This window comes from Acomys minous (genome assembly GCF_964271855.1).
Source record: "Acomys minous genome assembly, chromosome: 11".
Lineage (NCBI taxonomy): Eukaryota > Metazoa > Chordata > Mammalia > Rodentia > Muridae > Acomys > Acomys minous.
The window spans coordinates 111786976-111811136 of record NC_140492.1 but is presented as its reverse complement, the minus strand read 5'-3'; the positions used below and the strand labels follow the sequence as shown (position 1 = coordinate 111811136).

Sequence of the window (24161 nt, the reverse complement as noted above, 5' to 3'; positions counted from 1 at the left end):
AATAAATAAAACTCAAAGCAAAATAAAACATGGTGAAAAGTAAAGGATCCATGGTGCCCCAGACTGACAATCCATCATGTGACAAATGCTGAGATGGGGAAGTTCAGGGTACATCACTGTTGCTGTGGAGTTGAATGGACGGCAGAGGCCAGCACAGGAAACTGGGAAGGCTGGGGGACGAGGAGGAAACAGAGACAGACACCCACCTGTGGTTGACACAACGTTCTCCGGGCTTTCGCTGCAGAGCTTAGACAACAGACTGGTCTTGCCAGAGCCTGTGAGGCCTATGCAAACCAAATCATATTCAGGGCGCGCAGGTGGTGGTCCCTTGCAGCAAAGTGCTCGAAAACACTGGAGAGAGAGAGAGAGAGAGAGAGAGAGAGAGAGAGAGAGAGAGAGAAGCAAACATTAGTAATATTCAAAACAACTATACTGTTTTGAAGAGGTAACTAAGTACCCCGTCAGGTTTAAGCAGGGATGTGATAGCTTCAGAAGACACCTAGGCTTGTAGCACTTTGCCAAAGTAGTCGACACGCCTATCAGCAGCCATGAGACGTGTCCATGCGGCCACCATGCTATGGCAGGAGCACAGGGCATGAGGTTCCAGCAGCCTCCCACTAGTGCACACCACTTGAACCTACCCATGAGGAAAACTGCATGAAGCCAACCTCAGAGGCATCTTGTACAATGCCTCGTCTGTTTTCTAAAATACCACTGTCTCGAAAGGCAGAGACAAAGGAGCTGCCTCGTGCAGAGAGGAGAAGACATAATATGAACGGCAACACGTCTCAGATTAGATCCTGAGTCGGGAGGAAGAAAGTGCCGTAAGTGACATTATTGGGACAATAGTGAGGACTGAATATAGACTGCACATTAGATAACAGTGTTGCATAAGGTTACATTTCCTGAATTAAATAACTATGCTGTCATTATGGAAGAAAAAGGCCGTTGTTCTGAGAAGACGCATGTGCAAGCACTCGCAGGTGAGAAGGGGCTTGAAATCGGCAATTAACTGGCTCAGAAAAAGTCTCTCCATCGCTTCCTTCCTCCACCTCATCTGGCGGGGAATGTGAGGGAGCAAACCCGGGAGATGCTAGCCCGCAGCGCAGGATGAAGAGCCCTAAGACTCTCTTCCCTTTCTAGGACTTTTATTTGGGACGGAGGGTGCTGGGCCTTGAAGCCAGGGTCCTGCTTATGCTGAGGAGTGGCGTGGCCCTGGTGCTCTCAGTCTTACTGTTTTGACGGCAATAGGAAGAAAATCATAGTCACTGAAGAATCCACGTTACATCCCTGCCTTCGCGGCCTCTGTTGACTCGTGTTTTGTGGTAACCGGCCTCAGAGTTCTGTGAACTATGAATACAGTTTCTGGGCTAATCCAAACACGTTCGGCCTCCATGACCAGGGATCCCAGGTGTCTGAGATCTCAATCTGTCTCAGAGGCATTTAAGATGCTGACTGTGCGCCATCTTTCCAGAGTCTGAAGCATCCCTAGGATTTGTTTGTATGAAAACGAATTCGTGAGAGGCGAGAAATGAAAGCTGGGAGGGAGGACTCCTCTCCTCCGACTGTCTGAGCCCACAGAGGAAAAGACCTAGAAAACGTTGTGTTGAGTCCTCTCACTAAGATAAAACAATCTGAGTCCTACTTGGCTGCCATAGTCTCATAATCAAGCCTGATTATTCCCCTCCCTCACTTCTTTTCTTTCTTTCTTTTTTTTTGGGGGGGGGGTTGTTTTGGTTTTGGTTTTTCGAGACAAGGTTTCACTATGTAGCCTTAACTGTCCTGGACTTGCTTTGTAGAGCAGGCTGGCCTCGAACTCAGGGAGATCCGCCTGCCTCTGCCTCCCAAGTGCTAGGATTAGAGGCTTGCCCCATCATGGCCAGCTCTCTCCCTCATTGCTAACATCTGAACAAGTCTAGTCGGCATGACCTCTGAAATAGCTTTAGAGCAGCGGTTGTCACCCTTCCTGATGCTGCGACCCTTTAATACAGTTCCTCATGCTGTGGTGAACCCCCCAACCAGACACTTAGTCTGTCGCTACTTCATGGCCACAGTTCTGCTACTGTTACAAATCATAATGTAAATGCCTGATATGCAAGGTATCTGATAAGTGCCTCCAGAGGGGGGTCACAGTGCACAGGCAGAGAACCAACCCCTTCCCATTGCTTCCAGGACTATTTAACCTCACCCTCTGTTCTCCACAGCAGCCACCGTGACTGTTCATAAAAAACCAAATCCATTCTACATCCTTAGTGTTCCTCGAGGGCTTCCCCCTGACCCCTGGCTGTAAGCTCTTATCATGGCATAGAAGGGCATCCAAACATGCTCCCCGCCAACACGGCCAGCCCTGTGTCCACCGCTGTTTCCAGGCCTCGCTGAGCATCTAGCCCTTGAGGCATCTGCCTGTGCTGTTCCCTCTTCCGCACGCTGCTTAGCTTCTCCAACTCACAGGCTCTTTGGTTTCCTGCAGCTTAAGCACCCTTCCCTCCGAGCAGACCACTCTGATCTGAGACTGCTTTCGCCACTGATGTCAAGCTCTCATGGCATGTTTGCGAATTCATCGTACAGACAACTACAGTTTCTTATTCACCACCAGACTGTGGAAACCACGTGGCTCCAATTTCGTCTCATATCCCCCAGTGCCTGGCAGGGAACGGGGCAAAGGATCTACCCTCAATAAATCATGGTTGGATGGGGAATGAATGACGTTTAAGTTTTACCTGAAAAAGAGAAGAGAAAGCGCAGAGGCTAACAGGAGGCTTGACCTCCACTCTCGGGGCCCTGTGTTTAAAGAGAAAGCCTGGACCTTTCTACTTCGATGCCAACAGTCACCCGTATTCCCCCAAAGACCAGTTTTTGAAGTACAAGATCTACTTTCCCATCATACTAGAGGTTCTTTCTCCCCCACGTTCAACTTCTCTCATTTTAAAAAAGGTTTTGCTGACTTCTGGTAAACAATTTTATGATCCGTATTATACGCGGGTTTATTAAACTCTAATCATATTTCCTCTTTCTTTTCAAGTCTGAGGAGTACTAATTGCTTCAGTCTGCCTTCCTACGCGGACCCCTCCCGCCCCTTCATCCTAGCGGCTCTTCTTTGGCCTTACTTTAGCTCTGTCATGCTTTTCCCTGCAAGATTAACGAGCACTGCAGTGAACGGGCTCCTCTGTGCCAGAGCATCACCTTCTGGACTCCCAAGAAGGCTGGCTCACACTGCCGGCAGCTCTTCCTCATCCCTCACGCTGGTGAGCGGGCACACATATTTCCTTGAAGGTGAGCACTGGCTAGCCATGGTTTACATTAAGAGGGTCTTGTGTGTTCAGCTATGATAGACAGAACACCTCACACCGCTGGGACCAGCTGCTTTGGTCTCTCTTTGAGGAGACAAGGAAGGACTCTGCTCTAGACACCAGCCCCTGGCTCAGCCAGCTCTCCTTGTGTAGTTCCTCTGGACTAACTCCTGCAAGGCAGTGAGGCTGGTCCCACTATGGGAACCAAATGACCACAAATCTTCTCCTCCTGTGGCTCTACTCACACAGCCTGCAATGTCACCCAGCATGACGATGCCCCGTGCCCACCCCCACCACTGCCCCAGCTCAGTAGTCCAGAGCTTCCGATGGAACCCAAGCTAACTCTGAATGAGGAGAGAAAAGGCCTCACCGCTCTCTAAACTCAGACTAGGCAAATGCAGCACTTTAGAAAAGAAAGGCTGGACTGGCAGTTCTCACGAGGAATATTTAAAGCAACACCCAGAAACCTAGAACTACGTATGGACTGAAAACAAACGCCATGGTTAACAGAGAAACTGTTATATTTTTGAGCCAACAACATAGAACTTTTAAGTACGTGCCATTTCAAATCTGGGAGGAATGTTCGCGCTTTTTAAGTTGGCTCCCAAAACTGTACAGGGTTCTCATTTGTTTCTTGTTTTAAAAAACCTAATGAAGCTTTGGCTCTTATAGTCAATTTACTTAAAATTACTCACTTTGGCCTCTAGACTATACTGTACCAAAGTTCAGTGTGTTTGTCTCCTACGGCAGCTCTCGCATTGTTAAGAGTAAGCCCCTTTTCACTGCTGTACAATGCGAGACACAATGCTGTCGGCAGCCCCGACAGCGAGCGGCAAACTCGGGCTCCATTCCCAGGCCAGACACTGAGGCATTGTGCGACTCTACTCCAGCCCCATAGGCCCTTCCGTGCTTCAATTTCCCCGTGATTAACCAGGAACGTTTAACACTATCTGCCACTTCCTTCCTTCAGGAGGATGTTAGAAGGCGTGAGTTCAATGCTTTCTGCTCCCAAGAAAGGCAGCAGACGGACAAATGACTGTTCATCACGATGCTTACTTTCCTAAGGTATCTTGGCTGTCAGTTAGCTTCCGTGAGCAAAACTCTGGCAGCCTGACATACAGTCCAGCCTGGAACCCCTTCGTAAGCCCAGAGCAGCCGCCTCATAGCCTCAACCCCACCCTAGCTCGACCCAAGCCCTGCTTACAAAATCCAGGGCCCTGTGTAGCAGTCTGACCTGTGACCACACTCTCAGGAGGGGCCAGCATCACCACAACCACCCCCAACATCACCACAACCACCCCCAACATCACCACCACCACCCCCACCATTACCACCACCACCACCACCACCCCCAACATCACCACCACCACCACCACCACCACCACGACCGCCGCCGCCATCACCACCGCCATCACCACCACCCCCACCCCCACCTCCCTTGCCTAGACTGTTTCAGCCTTTTTCCATGGGGCCACGTATTACTTGTTCCTTTTTGAAGGGAGACCATGGGTATGGAGAATAAATTACTCAAGAACAAGTAAAACCATAAGGGTAAAAGCAGGGCTTGGGCTACACGGATTCAAGTCTGGGGGCCAGCCCTACAACAAGGTTCTGAGGGTCCTGAGCTTTACCCATCGTGGCTGGGGACGCTTGGCAGATGAAGCAGTGTGCTGAACACAGTAGGCGCTTGTTGAATATCTGCGTTAACAAACCAGCAGTGCAAAGCTATGTTATTTCGTCAGCATTTAGCTGTGGATTTCATGGGTCCTTGAAGACCCTGGCTATCCTTCGAAGCACACACTGGTCCCTCAAACAGTGCAAAACACTTGGCCTTCTTAGTACTATGATCTTGTCCACCGGAAGAAATGGCCTACCCTTCTTGGGCTCCTTCGTGAACCCCTATTCTAAGGACTGCTCAGGGGGTTACTTCTTCAACCTCCTCCGCTACTCCTTAGTGCTGTGCACACTGCCAGCACTGCAGCTAAGACTGCCATGTGCACAGCACTGCAGCTAAGACGGCCATGTGCACAGCACTGCAGCTAAGACGGCCATGTGCACAGCACTGCAGCTAAGACGGCCATGTGCACAGCACTGCAGCTAAGACGGCCATGTGCACAGCACTGCAGCTAAGACGGCCATGTGCACAGCACTGCAGCTAAGACGGCCATGTGCACAGCACTGCAGCTAAGACTGCCATAAGCAGTTTTTCTATCGAATTCACCAGTGCACTCAGACCCAAGGACATATTCGTTTTTGGTCTCCTTAGTGGTTGTAAAAGCTAAACTTTTTTATAGATTCTGAGGGTGGCCAGGCATCAAAACAGGACAAAAATTGTCCTTCTGCCACATATTTCTGGGTGAGAGACTTGCTGAAAAGCCTCCAGCTCTGGCATTAGCCCCTGCCCTGCCAGGATTTCCTACTGTCCTGTGGCATGGGGTTCCCAGCCTTGTGCGACATGGCATTTGTTTCAATCAATGCTCTGTTTTTCACCATGAATACAAGATGTTATTCTGAGCACGATTCCAATTCGATTGAAGCTCTATAGTTGCTGGAAATTTTTCTCCAGTTAGCCTCAGGTCTTCCCCTCAGCCACACAGACAACTGCCTAAGCCACAGTTTCTTCCTTATTTAAATATGGGCCTAACCAGACCAATAAAACCAAACCAAGCTAAAACAAAACAAAAAAGCCCAACCTGATGGCTTCTATAACAGACAGTCATGCTTTTTAAAAAATTATGTATATATATTTTACATATATATAATTATTTATATATACTACAAGGGTGGAGCTGAGCACAGCGCTCAAGAAATGCATATTTGATTAATGAAACATCTCTGAGTCAGGCCAAACCTTAAGAGAAAACTCACCTCTCACTTTGGATCTCTGTCTCATGCAGCCTGGCTTGAAAATCAGAAAGCAGGCAGGCATTATTTCTGCAATTTTTTTTCCTTTTTAAAAATTATTTAAGCATTGTGCGTGTATATGCCTGTACCCCATGTGCACACCTGCTGCCTGAGGAGAAACATTAATTTCTACGCCTGTCATCTTTGTTGTTTTATTTGTCGATTCCCCCCCCCCCCCCCGCCCTTCGTTTTACTTGTAGGGCTGGAGATGGAACTCAGGGCTTCACAGTGCTTGCAATAATCAAATATGAGTCTGTCTTTTGAAAATGTAACCCAATACAAAATACAAATCAATGCCAAATGTGTGGCAGGATGTGTCTTAACTGCTTAAGTTCTGCAGGAAAGAGACGTCAGGATCAGAATGACTGGATGCCCACACAAGACGGGGGAGGGGCGTGCAGCTAGCACTACTGAGTACAAAGTGTAAGTGACTTGAGTGTATTAACTCAATAATTCTGATTTTCACACCCGAAAACTGAGGCTCAAAGAAGTGGGGTGGCTTGTCTTCCAGAGACAGGCTTCGGATCCGAGCATACTGGCTCCAGAACAATTTCTGGAACCTCTGGAAATCTGAGCACCTCACATCTGAAAGTGCATCGTGGAGAGGCAACCTCACAGTCACTCTCCATAGAGCGCGACCCAGGTAAGGTGACGCACAAAGCGGCAGAGCAGGGGCCTCGAGTCCAGGCTGTTCTGCTCCTGCAGAGAGCTGGCTCATCCAGAGCCAGGTACCAGAGTGTCACACGTGGGACGTTTCCGTTGTTTTGAGGAAGTCAGAGGGCTCTGGAGACGAGGCTTGGGCAAAGAGAAAGATGCCCGGCACAGGAGCCACATCTCCTGTCACTTCTTCCCCTGCCAGCCTTGTCAATGATGTACCTTGCATCCTAGGCAAGGATGGAGCGGTGCTGTATGATGCTCACTGTCCATCACTCACTGGGCCCCTTCCACTCACCCTCTAAGCTATGTAACAGGGTAAGAGGAGAGGGCCTTGGCCAGTTTGTTTCCTTCATTTAACCCCTCTTTGTCCTTGGAAAGGACACCCCTTATCTGACGAGAAGCCCATGCTAGACATAGACTTGAATCTATAGATAGAAATGCGTTAAAAAAAAAAGTTTCTACTGGGACAGTCTAACCATTATTGCCCTTAAAATATACGTGCGTATAAATTTTGTTTCGATAAAGTAACCTAGTAAGAAAAACAAATAAAACTATAAAACTGATGGAGTGAGTTACTGGAGGGGGGAAAATGCAAGAAGGAGGAGGAGGAGGAGGAGGAGGAGGAGGAGGAGGAGCCAGGTCTCACAGAAACGCGTGCAAAGGCAATGGTCTATGAGGAACATGTATTCCTTAAGCCAGTCTCTATTTGAAAGATGAAAAACGAATGTCAGACACTTCCCGCAATCCTGGAAGCCCCTGAGTTCTTGCAAACATGTGAGAAAGAGTGCAAGATCAAAGTGGCACCAAATGCAGAAAGAAAAAAAAAAAAAACTAAGCGGGGAGACAGAACACTGCCGCCCTTGGCCACCAGACAGTCTGGAAGACTTTCCTGCATTGCGAGAGCAATCCCACTTTTTGAGGTGAAAAATCCCGCTGCCCTTTAAAAAAAAAAATACCAACCGCTAGTGAGAAAAGAAACAATAAACTGCTTTCATAGAAGATGGGTCAAACCTTTGGGCCGTGTGGGCTGGGAGGCTCACAGATGAAGGCTCTGGTCAGGAATTGTCCCAGGGCTGGGGTTTCTGGCCAATACATCACACTGCCTGGGGACACCAAGTCTGTCTTTGCAGTACCCTTTGTATTTCTCAATCCACATTCCTTTTTTGGGGGTGAAATTCTCCATTATTTCTGCTTTGTTCTGGGCTGTCTCCTGTCTCTGTCCCTATTAACTCAAGGCAACAAAAGAAACAAACAGAAGCAGGGAGGTTCTCCGCTTAGCAGCCACAGACACTGGGCCACAGACACTGGCCTCATGGCTCTGCGGAGGGGCAGACATCTGAAACTCTGAATGGAAGAGAGTGCTGGGCGCGCTGAGCCTGACCAGGAGCCCACGTGGCTCCCAGTCTGCGCACACCAGTCAGCCTTGATCAGAAGCATTCACTAGGCCTGATATGGGCGTTTCAAGATTAACCAAAAGTGAGGTTTTAAAAGTTAAGGCATGTGTGGGACAACTAGATTTAAAGAGGCCAACTCAAGATTCTCATGTATCCCCGGTTATCCCAGGACTGTAGGTCTTGTCACACTACTAACAGATCAGAGGGCTAAGAGTCAAAAAGAAAGAAACTAAGAGATTCAGGAAAGAAGCTAATTCAAAAATGCACATGTTTCTTATTTTTAATATAGGATTTTATTTATCTTGTTCAACGGTAAATCTAATCTTTAAGTATAAACTTTTATAATGGCGGAATTATCTAATAAAACCAGCAGTGCAATCCCCACACATGGTTGTCTGTGACAGACCACAGGCTTTAGAAGCTTTAAGAAACTTCTTCCCAAGCAGCGCTTTGCCTACATCAGTTTTAGAATGTACTCTATTTTTTCCCCCTAAAGAGTAAAGAAATAAAGATTCAATTAAAAATGAAACACTAATACACTTTATATAAAACCTCTTCTCCCCACCTCATTATGTGAACAGAATGTTTCTCAACAGAAAGTAAGTCTTGAAAACACAAAAACACTTTAAACGTTTCTATATTTCATGCATTTGGAATGGGTGAGGCCATGAAAACATTTAAAGAGAACTGGCTCCCGGGGTCTTGTCTTTCAGCAGGATTGGAGTGTCACCAAGCGCTTGCTAGGAAGGGGCTCAACCAAGTGTGTTTTTTCCCCTCCTAGTGGTACAGAACTTCAGACTGAGAGGCCTGCAAAGCCAAAGAAGAAAACAAATGCAACCACTTTCTTTTCATTCTGTGGTCCATAACAGGAAAAACTATTCTTTTGCTTAAGGCTTGGGCTCTATAAAACTGAAGCACACTCCCACACACTCCAGGGTCACCGGTTCCTGTATCTGACCACCTCTGCCACTCACTTCCCTAGGCCTTTTGGTCAGAACATTACCACTTGTCCTCAGGACAACTACGGTATCTGCTGGTGCCAGTACCTCGAGCATTACCCACTTCTGTCTCCGAAAGGCTACGATCTCTCTAAATCATAGAAAACCATTTCCATGACTTAAGATGGTCTTGCCAACGTCTCTATCTATGAGAGTGACACAAATTCTTTAAGCAGACAAAAGCTTTGATTTGGCCTTAGCTGTCATTTCTGGTTCCACAAAATATCTGCCTGTAAATCATCTAAAATGGATTTCACAGAAGAAGAAGAAGAAGAAGAAGAAGAAGAAGAAGAAGAAGAAGAAGAAGAAGAAGAAGAAGAAGAAGAAGAAGAAGAAGAAGAAGAAGAAGAACAACAACAACAACAACAACAACAACAACAACAACAACAACAACAGACAATAACAATTCTTTACACTGTTATTTTCCCACTATATACTGTTTGTTTGTTTGAGATAGGGTCTCTCTGTGTAGTCTTGGCTATCCTAGACTCACTTTGTAGACCAGGCTGACCTTGAACTCACAGCGATCCACCTGCTTCTGCCTCCTGAGTGCTGGGATTAAAGGTGTGCGCCACCACGCCTGGCTCCCACTATGTACTTGGACGCCATGGGAACCACACACTCCACTACTGGCTCCCCAGCACCAATGAAGCCTACCCTCTGCCTACCCATCAATGCTCTCCATCTTTCCCTGCATTTTTCAAAGTTCAGCTCAGCATTCCTATCTCCTACGAGCCCTGTGATGATTGGTCTAACAAGATGATCGCCTCTGAGTTCCTCTGACGTCCTTTCTCTTCCACTAACTCCAACACTCACCGTCCCCTCATGTTGGTTTGCTGTCCATCTTCCCCTACTGGATTTTGAGCGGCTGGATGGAGGCAGTAAGTCAACTTTGGAACTGGGTGTCTGACCCAGCATCCAATTCCCTTGTGGCAGGTGTTCCCCAGTAACCCAGTTCCCCAGTAAGTGGCCCACTTTGACTGTCAGATGAACCTAACATGGCCCAGAGCCACCAGGACAAGTCGTTTCACTGACAGCCATCATCTAATCTAGGAAATAAGATCACCTCTTGGGATCACTGGAGCAGTGTACAAGGTATTATTTACCAAATGAAAGCATAGTATATAATAATTAATAGCTATTATTTTTATTATTATTACAATGCAGGTTAGTTTGTTTGCTTGTTTAACTAGAAGAGGGTTTTCCTAAAGAACACTGATATTTGTGATTATTAATCAGGATTCTTTTCAATGACATATAATTAAATATAATTCATGGTTAGGGTTTATTTATTCTTCCATTTGATCAAAGAGCTGATATAACACCAAGCAGCAATGCCGATTAATAACAAAGGCAGTCAGTCCTTTCGGTTTGCTATAGGAAGACCAATTAAAATTGCTCATTATAGAATATAATGTGAGATCACAGATTTTTTTTTTCCTTGCCCTAGGAAGGGAAAACTAAAAAGAAAATTTTAAACATACCACTCTACCCAACCATTAAGTTGATTCTTTGGCAATCAGCTGGTTAGCAGGAAGCCTCAGACAAAGGGGTTAGGCCCTGTGTATCCTTAAAGCACACAGCTTTAACTGTTGACAAAGACAAATGCTCACCCTGGTCTAGTGCTGAAGAGTCAATATAGTGAGCGAGATGTTATCTCGCCTCACACATCAGCGCACGTGCCAGACAGACTCTGATCGCAGAGTCTGTTATTGGTGATGAAAACGGCAGAGAGGGCACAGCTGGGTATCTCAGATCCACAGCTGGGCTGGCAGCAGGGGTAGTTCAAGACATCTTCTTCTCACTTTAAAGGCTGGAATTAATCTGAGTTATTTAAAGGTGCGTCTTATTAAGGAGGCATCCTTTCACTACGATCAAACGCCATGTACAAAAGCCGGGCATGGATTAAGGCGGACAACCCAAGTCACCTATGAGTCACCCATAAGATAGCAGCCACGAATCACTTACCAAAACCGGATACCAGTTAAAAAAAAAAAAAAATAATAATAATAATAATAATCTATTCATGCCTCAAAAAAGGGAAAGGCAGCATGTGGCTCTACATTTGTCATGGATGGCTTTAGTACTTTATTCCCTAAAAGTCACAGAAGCACAGATGCCTTATCTTATAGAAGATTGATGAGGGTCTCAGGGTACTCAGGTAAAATAAAAGCTAAATAGTATCGATTCATCCTCAGTATCCGCAGGGCGCTTGTCTAAGCACATGATCAAAGGCGTTCTAGACCTAAACAGGTAAATATGAGACATGAGCATACCAAGTAATTCTCTCTGGTTGCAAAAAATGTAAGAGTGATATTCCTGGAAGAGATCCAGCAATTCACAGAGTGAGTAAGGAGATGGGCAGAGCCTCAAAAACAAGGAAACCCAAGCATCACCACGGCGCTCACTGCTAGTCTGCCTACCTAACACCTAACACTGCCTGCTGCCTGAGCCCAACTCTACCACAGCCACAGTGGTAACCCTGTGCTCCAGCCAACTGGCCAAGCTTGGGCCCTGGCTGCCCTTGAGCTGAGACAAAAGAAAGAAAGAAAGAAAGAAAGAAAGAAAGAAAGAAAGAAAGAAAGAAAGAAAGAAAGAAAGAAAGAAAGGCCATGCTGACCCACAGCAACGAAAAGAAGGAGTTCTGACTCTAAGCTGCTGCAGTGTATACTACAGAACACCCGGCATTCTTTGCAGGGAAGCCCAGAACACTCTGGCATCCACACTGTGCTCTACGGTACATCAGAGGGTTGACTTTATAGACAAAATAGAGCATGGTGTGTTTGCCTTGTGCTTCCACAGACATTCTGACAGAAAACAGCAATCTTCCGAGAGCACACTGTGGGCTGGGAGACACCAGCCTGGATCTGCTGGGCGCATAGGTTTTACCTCCTTGTTCAGCTTTCCTCGTCTCTGCGCTCTCTTCCCTGTTTCCAAACTGCTCTTGATACAATGGGATGTTTGATGCCTGCATTGTGCTGTTTTCCCTTGATTTTCATATCCTGAAGGAGGGAAATGGGCCTGAGTAGCACCTAGATTTTCCCAGTTAAAAACAAAGGCCCAGCAGGGTAGCCTGGGCTATTTCTGTCACTACAAATATATGTATTAAAATCTCTTAAACGCCTTAAGGATACATGACTGGGCTTCTCTGCATGTGAACATGCACACAATCATTTATTTTACTTTTAATAAAACCATTCTAGGTCTCCATGTATTTATCAAGCTAGCATCAAATACTGAATTATTCAAGTTTCCCTTTTCCAATTTGCAAAATGCACCATAATCATGAAGCAGAGGTTAAAAGAAAACCACTCATCTGGAACATCAGGGAAAACAGAACAATCATATTTGCAGTTAACATAAAAAAAAAAAAAAGCAGGGCAGGGGCTGGAGAGATGGCTCAGTGGCTAAGAGCATCACCTACTCTTCTAGAGGGTCCTGAGTTCAATTCCCAGTAGCCACATGGTTGCTCACAACCATCTATAATGTGATCTGATGCCTTCTTTGGCAGATAAAACACTCATATACAATAAATAAAATAAATAAATCTTTTTAAAAGGGCAGAAATAAAAGACTGTCTCTGGCTAGCAAACTTAGTTTTCCCAAAGGAATAAAATGTGAAGACTTGAAGCAAACTGTCATATTAAAAGAAAAAGTACTGATGCAAGAGGAGTGGAAAGAAAAATTGTTAAATCAGTTGTACTCAACCCGTGGGTTGTGACCGCTTTGAGAACTGCATATCAGATATCCTGCATACTGGATATTTACAACAGCAAGCTGGAGTTATGAAGGAGCAAAGGAATAATTTTATGGTTGGGGGTCAGCACAGCATGAGGAACTGAGTTAAAGCATTCCAGCATTAGGAAGGCTGAGAACCACTGTATTAAATAAAGGTATGTTTTAAAAAAAAAAAAAAAAAAAGCACTGGCTGTTCTCCCAAAGGTCCTGAGTTCAATTCCCTGCAACCACATGGTGGCTCATAACCATACATAATGAGATCTGGTGCCCTCTGCTGGCCTGCAGGTGTACATGCAAGCAGAGCACTGTATACATAATAATAATAAAAAAAAGACATTATGCCTCATTAGATAACTCTGTGGAAAAAACATTATAATATTCTGTATAAAGAATTATGGTTTTATCCTAAACAGATCCCACAGCTTCCATGGCATTTCATAAATGAAAAAGGACATATTTATGATTCTTTGACCTTAGTATTGATATCAACTATATACTTAAAGTAAGTTTTTGGGGGAAAGAAACTTAGAAAATTTCTTCATAGGCAATTAGAGACAGGGTTTGCCAAAGGCAAAATATCCATCACCAAAAGCATATAAAAATGTATGAAGAGGGTCTGGGCACACACTGAACCACAACAATGAAGAAAGAGGGCCGGGCATGGTGAGGTAAAACTTTAATCCCTGCAGAGGCAGAGGCAGAGGCAGAGGCACAGGCAGAGGCAGAGGCAGAGGCAGAGGCAGAGGCAGAGGAGGCAGAGGCAGAGGCAGAGGAGGCAGAGGCAGAGGCAGAGGCAGAGGCAGAGGCAGAGGCAGAGGCAGAGGCAGAGGCAGAGGCAGAGGCAAGCCAGCCAGTCTCTGTAAGTTTGAGCCCAGTCTAGTCTACAGAGTGAGTTCTAGGACATGCACAACTGTTACAGAGAAACCGGCCTTAAAAACAAAACAAAACAACAACAAAGAAGGAGGAAGAGGAAAAGGAAGCAGAGGAGGAGGGGAATGAGGAGGAGGGAGAGGAAGAAGGAGGAGGAAGAAGGAGGAGGGAGAGACAGACAGAGATCACCAGAAAAAAAAAATGCAGGAATAGAAACATCTGAGATAGAGTTTTAGTCTAAACACATTCTGCATATATTAAACTATTACCCTATTGTCACACCATCAGAAGGCACAGGGATTGGGTGGAAAATTTTTAAGATTGCCCTCAGATTAACCAATGGGACTTCTAAAAATCATAGATCTCTTTGCATCCTTATGAATTTTAGATTTCTTACAAACTCTGGATATCTCCGTAGCCAACGCAATACAAAGAACGAGGCATGCCAAAGCACGCGATTTGAAATGGTGTACTTTAAAGTGTTAAAACTACAGTTACAGCTATTTTACTGTAAACCACAATCTCTCACAGAAAAGAAGATGTGAATTCACAGTACGTGAAATGATAAATACGAATCTCATTCCTCCCAAGTACAGTAGCAACCGACACTGCCGCGGCCTAAGGCCAGGCGGGCCGGAAGTGTTGGAAGGGAGGTCCCCAGGTTAGGAGCCGGACAGAGTGCTCACAGAGCAGCATGAGAACCTGAGTCCGAATCTCTTGCACCCACAGAAAAAACTGCCTGTCTGAAGCCGGGTCTGGTGGCGCACGCCTTTAATCCCAGCACTCGGGAGGCAGAGGCAGGCGGATCGCTGTGAGTTCGAGGCCAGCCTGGTCTACAAAGTCCAGGACAGCCAAGGCTACACAGAGAAACCCTGTCTCGAAAAACAAAAAACAAACAAACAAAAGTCGTCTGTCTGAAAGGCAGACACAGGAGAATCTAGGGGCTCACAAGGAAGCCAATCACTGAGGTGCAAATTCAGTGGGAGACCCTGTCTCAAAAAGCAATGCGTGGGCACTACAGGGACGGCTTTGTAGTTAGGAGAACTCGCTGCAGGGGTCAATTCCCAGCAACCACACAGTGGCTCACAACCATCCCCAATTCCTGTTCTAAGGGATCTGATGACCTCTACTAACCTCTACAGGTACCAGGCATGCAGAAGGTAAACAGATATACACCACCACCACCACCACCACCACCACCACCACCACCACCACCAATCCGCGCATGCACGCGCATGCACATCTATTAAAAAAGGTTAAACGGGTGGAGCAATAGAAGATAGGACAAGCTTACCTCTGGCCTCTATACGCAAATACAAGGGCATATGTACTGGTATGCCCATGTATGCACACACACACACACACACACACACACACGTGCACACATGCATGCGCACACACACATTCCCCTCTACAACAAAATGAGGAAGGTGATCACAAAGAACCCCGACACACGTGGCCTCAGTGGCCATGTAAACTGCAGACAGGCGTTCCACCGAGCCGTACTTCGGGGACTTTCAGAAAACTTACAGAAAAAAAGAACCCGCTATTTCTTTCACTTAAGTAGACAGGAAGTCAAAAAGACTAAAGCAAACCAAGGACACCGTATTTACAAGGCCACCTGCTATTCACTGATTGTGTTTTAAATATTTGCACCTTTCCGTTTTTAACACACAATTCCTAAGGCTTTAACATTTCCCGAGTGTTTGTCTACATAAAGCGGAGAAATGGTGTCCCAGTGTGTGGCCGGGGGCAGCAAGACAAACAAACAGAGGGAGAGTGCCACAAGCAGAGGGGAGAAAAGGGATTCATAGCAAAAGGACAGATGGACACTGCCACAGACAGACAAATACGCACATGGTGGAAGACCACGTCTAATCAGAATATCTCCCAGGAAGAAGAATGGCCCACTGGACTCTAACTTTCAGGTCTCCAGCCAGCCTCTACCCTTCTCCAGAGCGGGGAGGCTGGCCTCCTCAGATTGCATCAATGGCACTCGTGCCCTGTGGCTCCTAGTTAGTCAATTGGATACAGAAGAGAAGAATGAAATTTTCTCCAACTTTCTTCATTGCAAGAGAAGAGATGCGTTGTAGAGCTGGCATCACACACATGTCAGACCCTCTGGGAGGTCCAAAAATAGCTCTTTGCTCCTTTGGGGCATAGGGATCTTCTTGGTACTCTGCCTACACCTTTGAAAATAGAAGTGCCATCAGTTTAAAAAAAAAAAAAAAAAACCAACAATTTTGCATGTTGCTAATTTGAAAATGCTGTTTTCCTGACAGAATCTAACTGGTAGCCCTTGTGCTGACTAAGATAAAATCAAGGTGGTATCTGTCTTGAGGCGTTAGTGAGAAAGGAAGTTAGGCTTAGGAAGAAGGATGGGAAAACACTTAAAACGGTGGTCATAAATCTTGGGTTCGCAGGGTCAGACATGGACACGGAGTTGACTACCACAGTCGCTCTAGGAAGGGTCTTCACGTGCCAGTCAGCAGGTGATCTAAACCCACATGCGAGGGGCTGCACACACAGAATGCAAGCTTTCTGGTGTTCCTGTACAGAGAATATTGTTTTGGCAAAGGACTATTTAATTTATTAAAGCTGGAGCTTAAAAAAAAAAAACTGTTCCTTAGCCTTTATCTTATAATCCTGTGACTCATAAACCTAGCAAATTAAAACACTCACTTCTAAGAAGGACTTTGGTTAACACTTAACCTCATTAACACATTGTGCCATACTCCCTCGAGGATTTTAACTAATATTTCTAAACACAGTATATTCTGTTTTATTTTGAAAGTACCTAAAACACTTCACACAGAAAATGTTTTCAAGTGTTCTTATAACTCCAGTAAACTACCACTCAATTTAGTGAATATTAAGTTTTCAAACATTTTCCTAGTTAAATATATATATTTTTTAAACAACTATTTGTTTTAAATAGATTAAATCAACTATTCAATTTGATGGTTCTAAGAAACCAGTATTATCTTGACCTCATTACTTAAGTGTCAACAACGTGATTTCATATACTTCATCATGTATATACATGATTCTGGGGCTTTTGTTTTTGTTTTTGTTTTTTGATACAGGGTTTCTCTGTGTAGCCTTGGCTGTCCTGCACTCACTTTGCAGACCTGGGAGGCCTCGAACTCATGGAGATCCCCCTGCCCCTGCCTCCCCGAGTGTTGGGTTGACAGGTGTGCGCCACAGCACCTGGCTCATACATTTCAAGCAGACTTCTTTCTTGCAATGCTAGAGATCAAAGCCAGGGTCGCGCTTATCTTTCTTGGCCAGGGCTCTACCACTAGGCTGCAGCTCCTGCTCTTCAGCAATGCCTTCTGACAGGAAGTCAGGACCCAGGTTCCTCCCTGGCGGACTTTGTGAAGCTGTGGAGAATAAATACTTCCCAACTTACTGCAACAGAAATATCATGCGGCATTCTACATTCAAGTGTTTTATATATATACAAATATATGTACAAATGTATATACAAATATACATATACATATATATATATATATATTGTGTGTGTGTGTGTGTGTGTGTGTGTGTGTGTGTGTGTGTATCCTAATATGTCTCTTAAAGGGGCATCACTGACATCTCCCCTAAATTAGTTCGACAGCTCACTAGCTTTCTCATTTCCTTGCCATTTTACTGTCTGCCAGTCTAAACCTAAGGACACACTAAGGTAAACTAAAGGACACACTTTACGGACAAGTTATTCCACCCTGATCAAATCCATCCATCCACTATGCTGCCTTCTGCTAAGACTACCCAACAAAACGGGTCCTCTTCAGCTTCAGCACCAGATTTCTCCGTGCTGTTAGATGGTCACATAAAGGCATAATCTTGCTCCTACTCTTCCTAGCAGAGGGAAAGAAACACAAAGGGGCTGGAGAGGGGGATGGAATGGAGCGAGAGAAAGAGCAAGGTATCGATAGTGGAAAACAGCAGCGGAAGCCATGAAGCCAAATGGTTCTTGGGGGAGAGTAACACAACTGAGCAATTTACACAAAAGCGGGCTATGGAGAGGATGGGGGATTCCAATTTCCAATCAGAAGTGAAAGCAATAAATCACTATTTATTCTGCAAAGGTGAGAAGGATTAGAGTACTATAAATAATTATATTTAAAAACAAAATAGTATAACCCAGACAAAACGCACACGTTCCTAGAAATACAAGACAAACTCAGGAAGACACAGATCCTCTATATCGCACTATAGTTAGCAAAAAGATTGCCAAAATTGTCAAAAATCTCCTAGTGAAATACAGCTTAACTGGAAAATTCTCCCAAAACATTTAAGAAACTAATATTAATACTTCTGAAAGTTTCTCAAGTAACTATGAGGACAGGATATCCCAAACTGTTTTACATAATCCATGTTACCTTGATACAAAAACCAAGTGAAGAGACAAGAAAAAAAATGCAATGTCTGTATTATGAACACTGATACAACCACTCAAATATGCTAGCGAAACAAATTCAATAACATATAAAGTCTAGCTGTCTATCTATGTATCTTTCTCTATCAAGTGGAATTTATTTCTGGAGTTCCAGGCTGGGTCACTGTATAAAAATGTAGTGATATACCATACAGTAGCAAAATGAAGAACAAAACCCACATCGCCACCACTCAATTATTAGTGCAAAATTCAGTAACCTTTAATAATTTAAAAGATACTCAACAAACATAGAAGGAATCTTTATCAACATAAAAGACACATTAAACCATAAAGCTCACACTCAAATGGTAAAAGACTGAAAACTTTTAAGAAGATGAGCAGAGAAAAAGAACGTTTTCATTACTTCTATTTAACACATAACTGGATATTATAACCAGAGCAATTAAATTTAAAACAATGAAAACAAAAACAAACCACCACCCACAAAAATAAAACAACAAAAAGGCCCAGTAAGAAGGAAGAAGTAAAATTGTCTGTTTGCAGATGATGATATCTTAACCTTTCAGGTTAGGATGAAATTCTATAAAGCCAACAATAAAAAACTGTTGCACATCTCTATGCGGCCGATCTTAAAGGGACAGTACAAAAACATCTCCAATTCTAGTAGTACAAAAGGAATAAAACTGATAATCAATTAAGCCAAGGAATCAAAAGAGATACAATGAAAAATACAAAACATCAATGAATGAAATTAAAGACAATATAATGAAGATGCTTCACGTGCACTGACGATCCGTCCTCCCGCCACAAAGCACTCTACAGGATCCACACAACGCATATACAATTTCTCATGACTTTTATGACATAAACTCATATGGAATCTCAAGGGGCCACATAGACAAAATAAAACTAAAGGGGGAGAGTTTTACCTCCAGACTTAAACAAAGTTACAGCAATCAACAATCATGTAGCGCAAGCATAGAGGCAGATATGAACCAATGGGCAGAACTACACCTCGACATGAAAGGCCAAATAACTCTAGACAAGGACATCAAGACTATTCAATAAACACAAGAAGGTGTTTTAAACAAAACTGACTATCCACCTGGAAAAAAGAAACGCACCCACTCCCACTTAACACCACATAGACAAGTCAACATTGTAAACTGGGCCAGAGTCCTAAATGTAAGAGCTAAAACTATGTAGTTCAGAAGAAATACAGACTCAAGTTCATGATACCGAGTTTGGCAATTAATTCTTAGACATGACATCAGAGGTAGGGAAAACAAAAAAGTGTGGGCATTTTGAACTTAGAAAACGTAACAGTATGAAAAGGTGTGTGTGCGTAGACTGTCAATGTGACAGGCTAAGAACTGCCATGGAGGCACATCACTGGGTGTTGGTGAGAAATGGTCTAAGTTAGGTGAACTGAGACAGAAAGGCTGCCCCAAACTCGGGTGGCACCGCTGCGCGGGGTGGGGTGGCCTAATGGAGGAAAGGGAGAGTGAAGTGGATTGCAGCATCTCTCAGCCTCCTGACTGCCCACGCAGCCAGCCAGCTGCCTCCAATCCGGGTGGCTCTAACCACCTGTGCAGCCCTGCGCCATGAGCAAACCCTTTCTTCCTTAAACTGCGTCTGCCACAGCCATGTGGCAATAGCTAATAAATACATCACCAAATTGGGGGTGGGGGTTGTGTACATTTCAAAACCTCGTCTGGCAAAAGATGAATATCCAAAGCATTGTAAAAAATTCCTAAGCCTCGACAACAAAATCCACACAGTGTGTGTGTGTGTGTGTGTGTGTGTGTGTGTGTGTGTGTGTGCTATCCATGTATGCCTAGGTGAGCAATGTGGAAGCTAAACGCTACCTAATACGAGCTCATCTTCACCATATTTGCTGAGAGTCCCTCACTTAACCTGACCTCCCTATGTTGGCTTTGTTGGCTATGTTGGCTATGTTGGCAATGTTGGCTGGTCGGGGGGCCCAGGGAAGGCCAGCCTGTGCTGGAGTTACAGACATGTATTGCCACACCTAACTTCTGAGTGGGTGCTGGTGATTGGGGCTCGGGTCCCTCCTGCTTGTACAACAAACACTTCTCCCAACTGAGCCATGACCTCAATCCCAACAATGCTGCTTAAAAAAAAAAAAAAGAGTTCTAATGACAGTAACAAAGAAAGGATAAAATACACAGGATTTAACTAAAGTAGGGGTCTAAATGACATCACCCAAACACTGAGCAGACATTTCTCCAAAGAAGATACAGGAAAGGCTTTCCAAATGCGTGGAAAGATGTTTATCACAGTCCCCTCATAAAGGCCACCCTTTTTAATACTACCATACTGAGTTTCGGGCCCCAACTTATGAATTATATGGATGTACACACAAACAAAAATAACACGTGTTAGGAAGGACGCGGGAGTTGAGCACACAGCACTACAGCCTTGAGGGAAAACAGCGGAGCGGTTTCTCTAAATATTGAAAAAGAGGCTTGCTATATACCCCAGTATGCCATCTCTGAGTGGAGCTCAAAGACGTATCTGCACATCCATGTTCGCTGTGGCCTTGTCAGCAAGGCTGAAACGCGGAAGCAAGCAACCCTGCGTCTGCTGCTTATAGCGGAAAAGATAAGCAAATTGCAGGCAATGCATACAACGTGATATTTAGACTATGGCATATGTCACAATCTGGGTCAATCTTGAGATCATACTGTGCTGTGAAAGAAACCAATTTCAGAAAGACGAAAGCTGCCGTTCTTCTGCTCTGAGTACTTGACGGCAGCAGAAACCACAGAACCAAATCAAGCAGCGGTTGCAGGAAGTAGACCAGCAGTGGACACGTTACTGGGTGTCTGTTATGGAATGTCAGTGCTCCACAAGATGGGATGACGTCATAGGGTTGGATGACAGCTATGGCTGCACGCCATCACAACTCAATTTAAAGCCCCTAAACTACACTTTTAAAATGGTATGTTTTAAGCCGGGCGTGGTGGCGCATACCTTTAGGCCCAGAACTCACTGTGAGTTCGAGGCCAGCCTGGTCAACAAAGTGAGTCCAAGACAGCCAAAGCTACACAGAGAAACCTTGTCTCGAAAACAAACAAACAAGCAAGCAAAAAAGATACATTTTACATTCTGTGTATTTTACGATAATTTTAAAAATCGTGGGGGGGGAAATTTCATAGTTTATCCCAAATGCATTTCTCCTCTTCCTCCCTTCCTCATTCTCCCTCCCTCCCTCCCTGCTCCTTCTCTCTCTCCCTCCCTCCCTCCCCGCCCCCTTCTCTCTCTCCCTCCCTCCCTCCCTGCCCCCTTCTCTCTCTCTCTCTCCCTCCCTCCCCGCCCCCTTCTCTCTCTCCCTCCCTCCCTCCCCGCCCCCTGCTGAAGTCAGTAACTAGAATAATCCTTAGCACTCTCCCCCCCCCCCCCCCGCAAACCACATGTCCAATCTATCAGGAAATTCTGTCAACAACAGCTTCAAAATAGATCTGGAACCCAACTCCTCCTCACCACCTCTACCCTCACCGCTCTAGTCCGACCCATTATCACCTGTGGCCTGGTGACCGCAGGAGCTTTCAACTGGCCTCCGTTTCCACTCTAATCTCCTGGAGGCTATTTACAACACAGTAGCCAGCGCAGTCTTGTTAAAACGTGTTGGTCACCTCTCATCCTCCAAGGCCCCCGTGTCTACCTCACTCCAGATAGAAAGCAAGGCCCTTCAAACCTCTGCCTGCCTCCTCTCACCACCACCATTTTACTGGGACTCAAGACCATCCCTCCAAAGCCCGATACTTTGGTTTGCTGAGCACTTGGTGCTGAAGGGCACCAGAGACCTGAGAAGCCTCAGACCAAGGTATCTGGTGTCTCTCGCCTTCTCTCTTACCCTTCTTTCTCACCTTTGAGAACCACACAACCCAGGGTTCCTCTTCCACAAAGTGATCGTAGAAATTAGAGCCCTTTACCAAAGCAAGTTATAAAGATGAGTGATGTCATCCTCTCCCTCCCTCTAGCCTTCCTGTTCAGGGCAGTTGATGAAACTCTGTGTTCTAGCCATATGTTTTATGGATGAACATTTATCTCTTTAAAAATCACATTCTATAAACTTGGCACATCTTAGACACCTGTCAGATTTCTACCAAGTCCGTCCCCCTCTAAGGTTTATACAAGTGACAAAGAACAGGACAAGTAAGCTGAGCCCCAAAATTCTTCAACCTTGACAAGTCAGGCACAAGAGGAGAAACCAGTCAATGTGGCAGGACAAAACACAGACATAGACCCTCACGGAGGTCAAAGGAGCGAGGGAGTAACCAACCGAGACGAGCTCCAGGGGTCAGAGACGGTCAGAAACAAAGAGATCACCCTGTGCGGAGACATGGAGAAAACCAGAGAACTTTACAGGCACATTTCACAGCATTCATCTCTCTCTCCTCTCTCTCTCTCTCTCTCTCTCTCTCTCTCTCTCTCTCTCTCTCTCTCTCTCTCTCTCTCTCAATCACAGACATAGAGGAAGGTGTATGTGTGTGTAAAATCTAAGAGTCAGAGGACGACTTTTTCAGGCATTGGCTCCCTCCTTGCAGTGTGGATTCCTAGGGATGAACCAGGTCACTGCTTTCAGAGCGCGTGCCTCCAGCAGCAGAGCCGCCGCCTCATCAACTCAGCAAGTGCAACGCGAACGCAGTGACAGAGACAGAAACTGAGATGTGTTCCACTAACACTGTTCTCCTTAGCCTCCATCCGGGCCACTGCTTCCATTCCCATGGCTTCGGCTATCTGAAGGAGCCCCACAGCCCACCTCTAGCTTCTGTCTCTCCCTAACGAACAAATTAAAATGCGATTTAAACTCCCCACTGCCCACCTAGTTCTAAATAGCCTTTAGGTGCTCTAACCAAAACCAACACTCACTACCAGTCTTGCCACAGACAGCCAAACACCTGTTGTGTCCTCTTGCATTTCCTCTGTTTTAATGAGCACATCACGGCCAACCCCATCATGTAAACCCACAAGTGTCTGAGTGAGGTGGCACTCAAGAGACAGAGGCCCGAGCCCCAGAAGATCAAGGTCACTCTGACCACATGTTAACAGATCATTCTGGATTTCACGAGAGCCTATCTCACAAAGAAGCAAATCAAACCCAAAAAAAAACACAAATCCCATCCCACCCTCATCTGGTCCGCCTCCTTTTACCCGTGATATATGCTGGTGGCTTAATTTGTACGGATTCCACTCGTCAAACAGTTCTTTAGCATTTATACTCTACTGGTTTATAACAAAGTGTTCATTCTTTCTGTCTGAAATGTAATTATACCAACATATGTATTATACCTAGACATGATGATTGAAGTAGCTCAAATAGATCTGTATTAATTATCTAGACTTATGTTTATAAAAATTAATTTGTTTTACCTTAATGAATAAGACTGGATAATAATAATAATAATAATAATAATAATAATAATAATAATAATAATAATAATATGGAAATGGACCATCCTGGAGGATTATAACTTGAAATATAAAAAGATCTCCAAATGAAAATGTCCACTTTGATTAGGTAAACCTCTGGGAGGTTAAGGTGGTAAATACTGTGGAAACCGGGTCACCACATTGGAGTTCTCCCAACTCTGACTTGGTATGGCCTGTTCTCCCCTGTCCAAAACATGTAAAATAATGAAAGAATGCTGCCATTTCTAAGGCAGATAAAATGCATGACATATAATACTTTTTTCCCCCCTTTCAGAGGCACAGGCCCACTGAGGTAAGCCACTGCTAGATACACAGAGGCAAGGACCGGAGACGGTGAAGGCTCCTTCCTCTCTTTTATTTTATTTTATTTTTTGGTTTTTTGAGACAGGGTTTCTCTGTGTAGCCTTGATTGTCCTGGACTCGCTTTGTAGACCAGGCTGGCCTCGAC

General features: G+C 45.0%; 1 protein-coding gene across 2 annotated transcripts in view; it reads right to left on the bottom strand.

The window, feature by feature from the left end:
- The window catches only part of ARL15 (ARF like GTPase 15), a 366563-nt gene that overhangs the window by 239427 nt on the left and 102975 nt on the right, over positions 1-24161 (bottom strand). For both annotated transcript variants that reach the window (XM_084800686.1, XM_084800685.1), the window contains exon 2: positions 207-351. In XM_084800686.1, coding sequence (XP_084656812.1) covers positions 207-351 — 145 coding nt within the window. The remainder of the gene's footprint in view (positions 1-206; positions 352-24161) is intronic.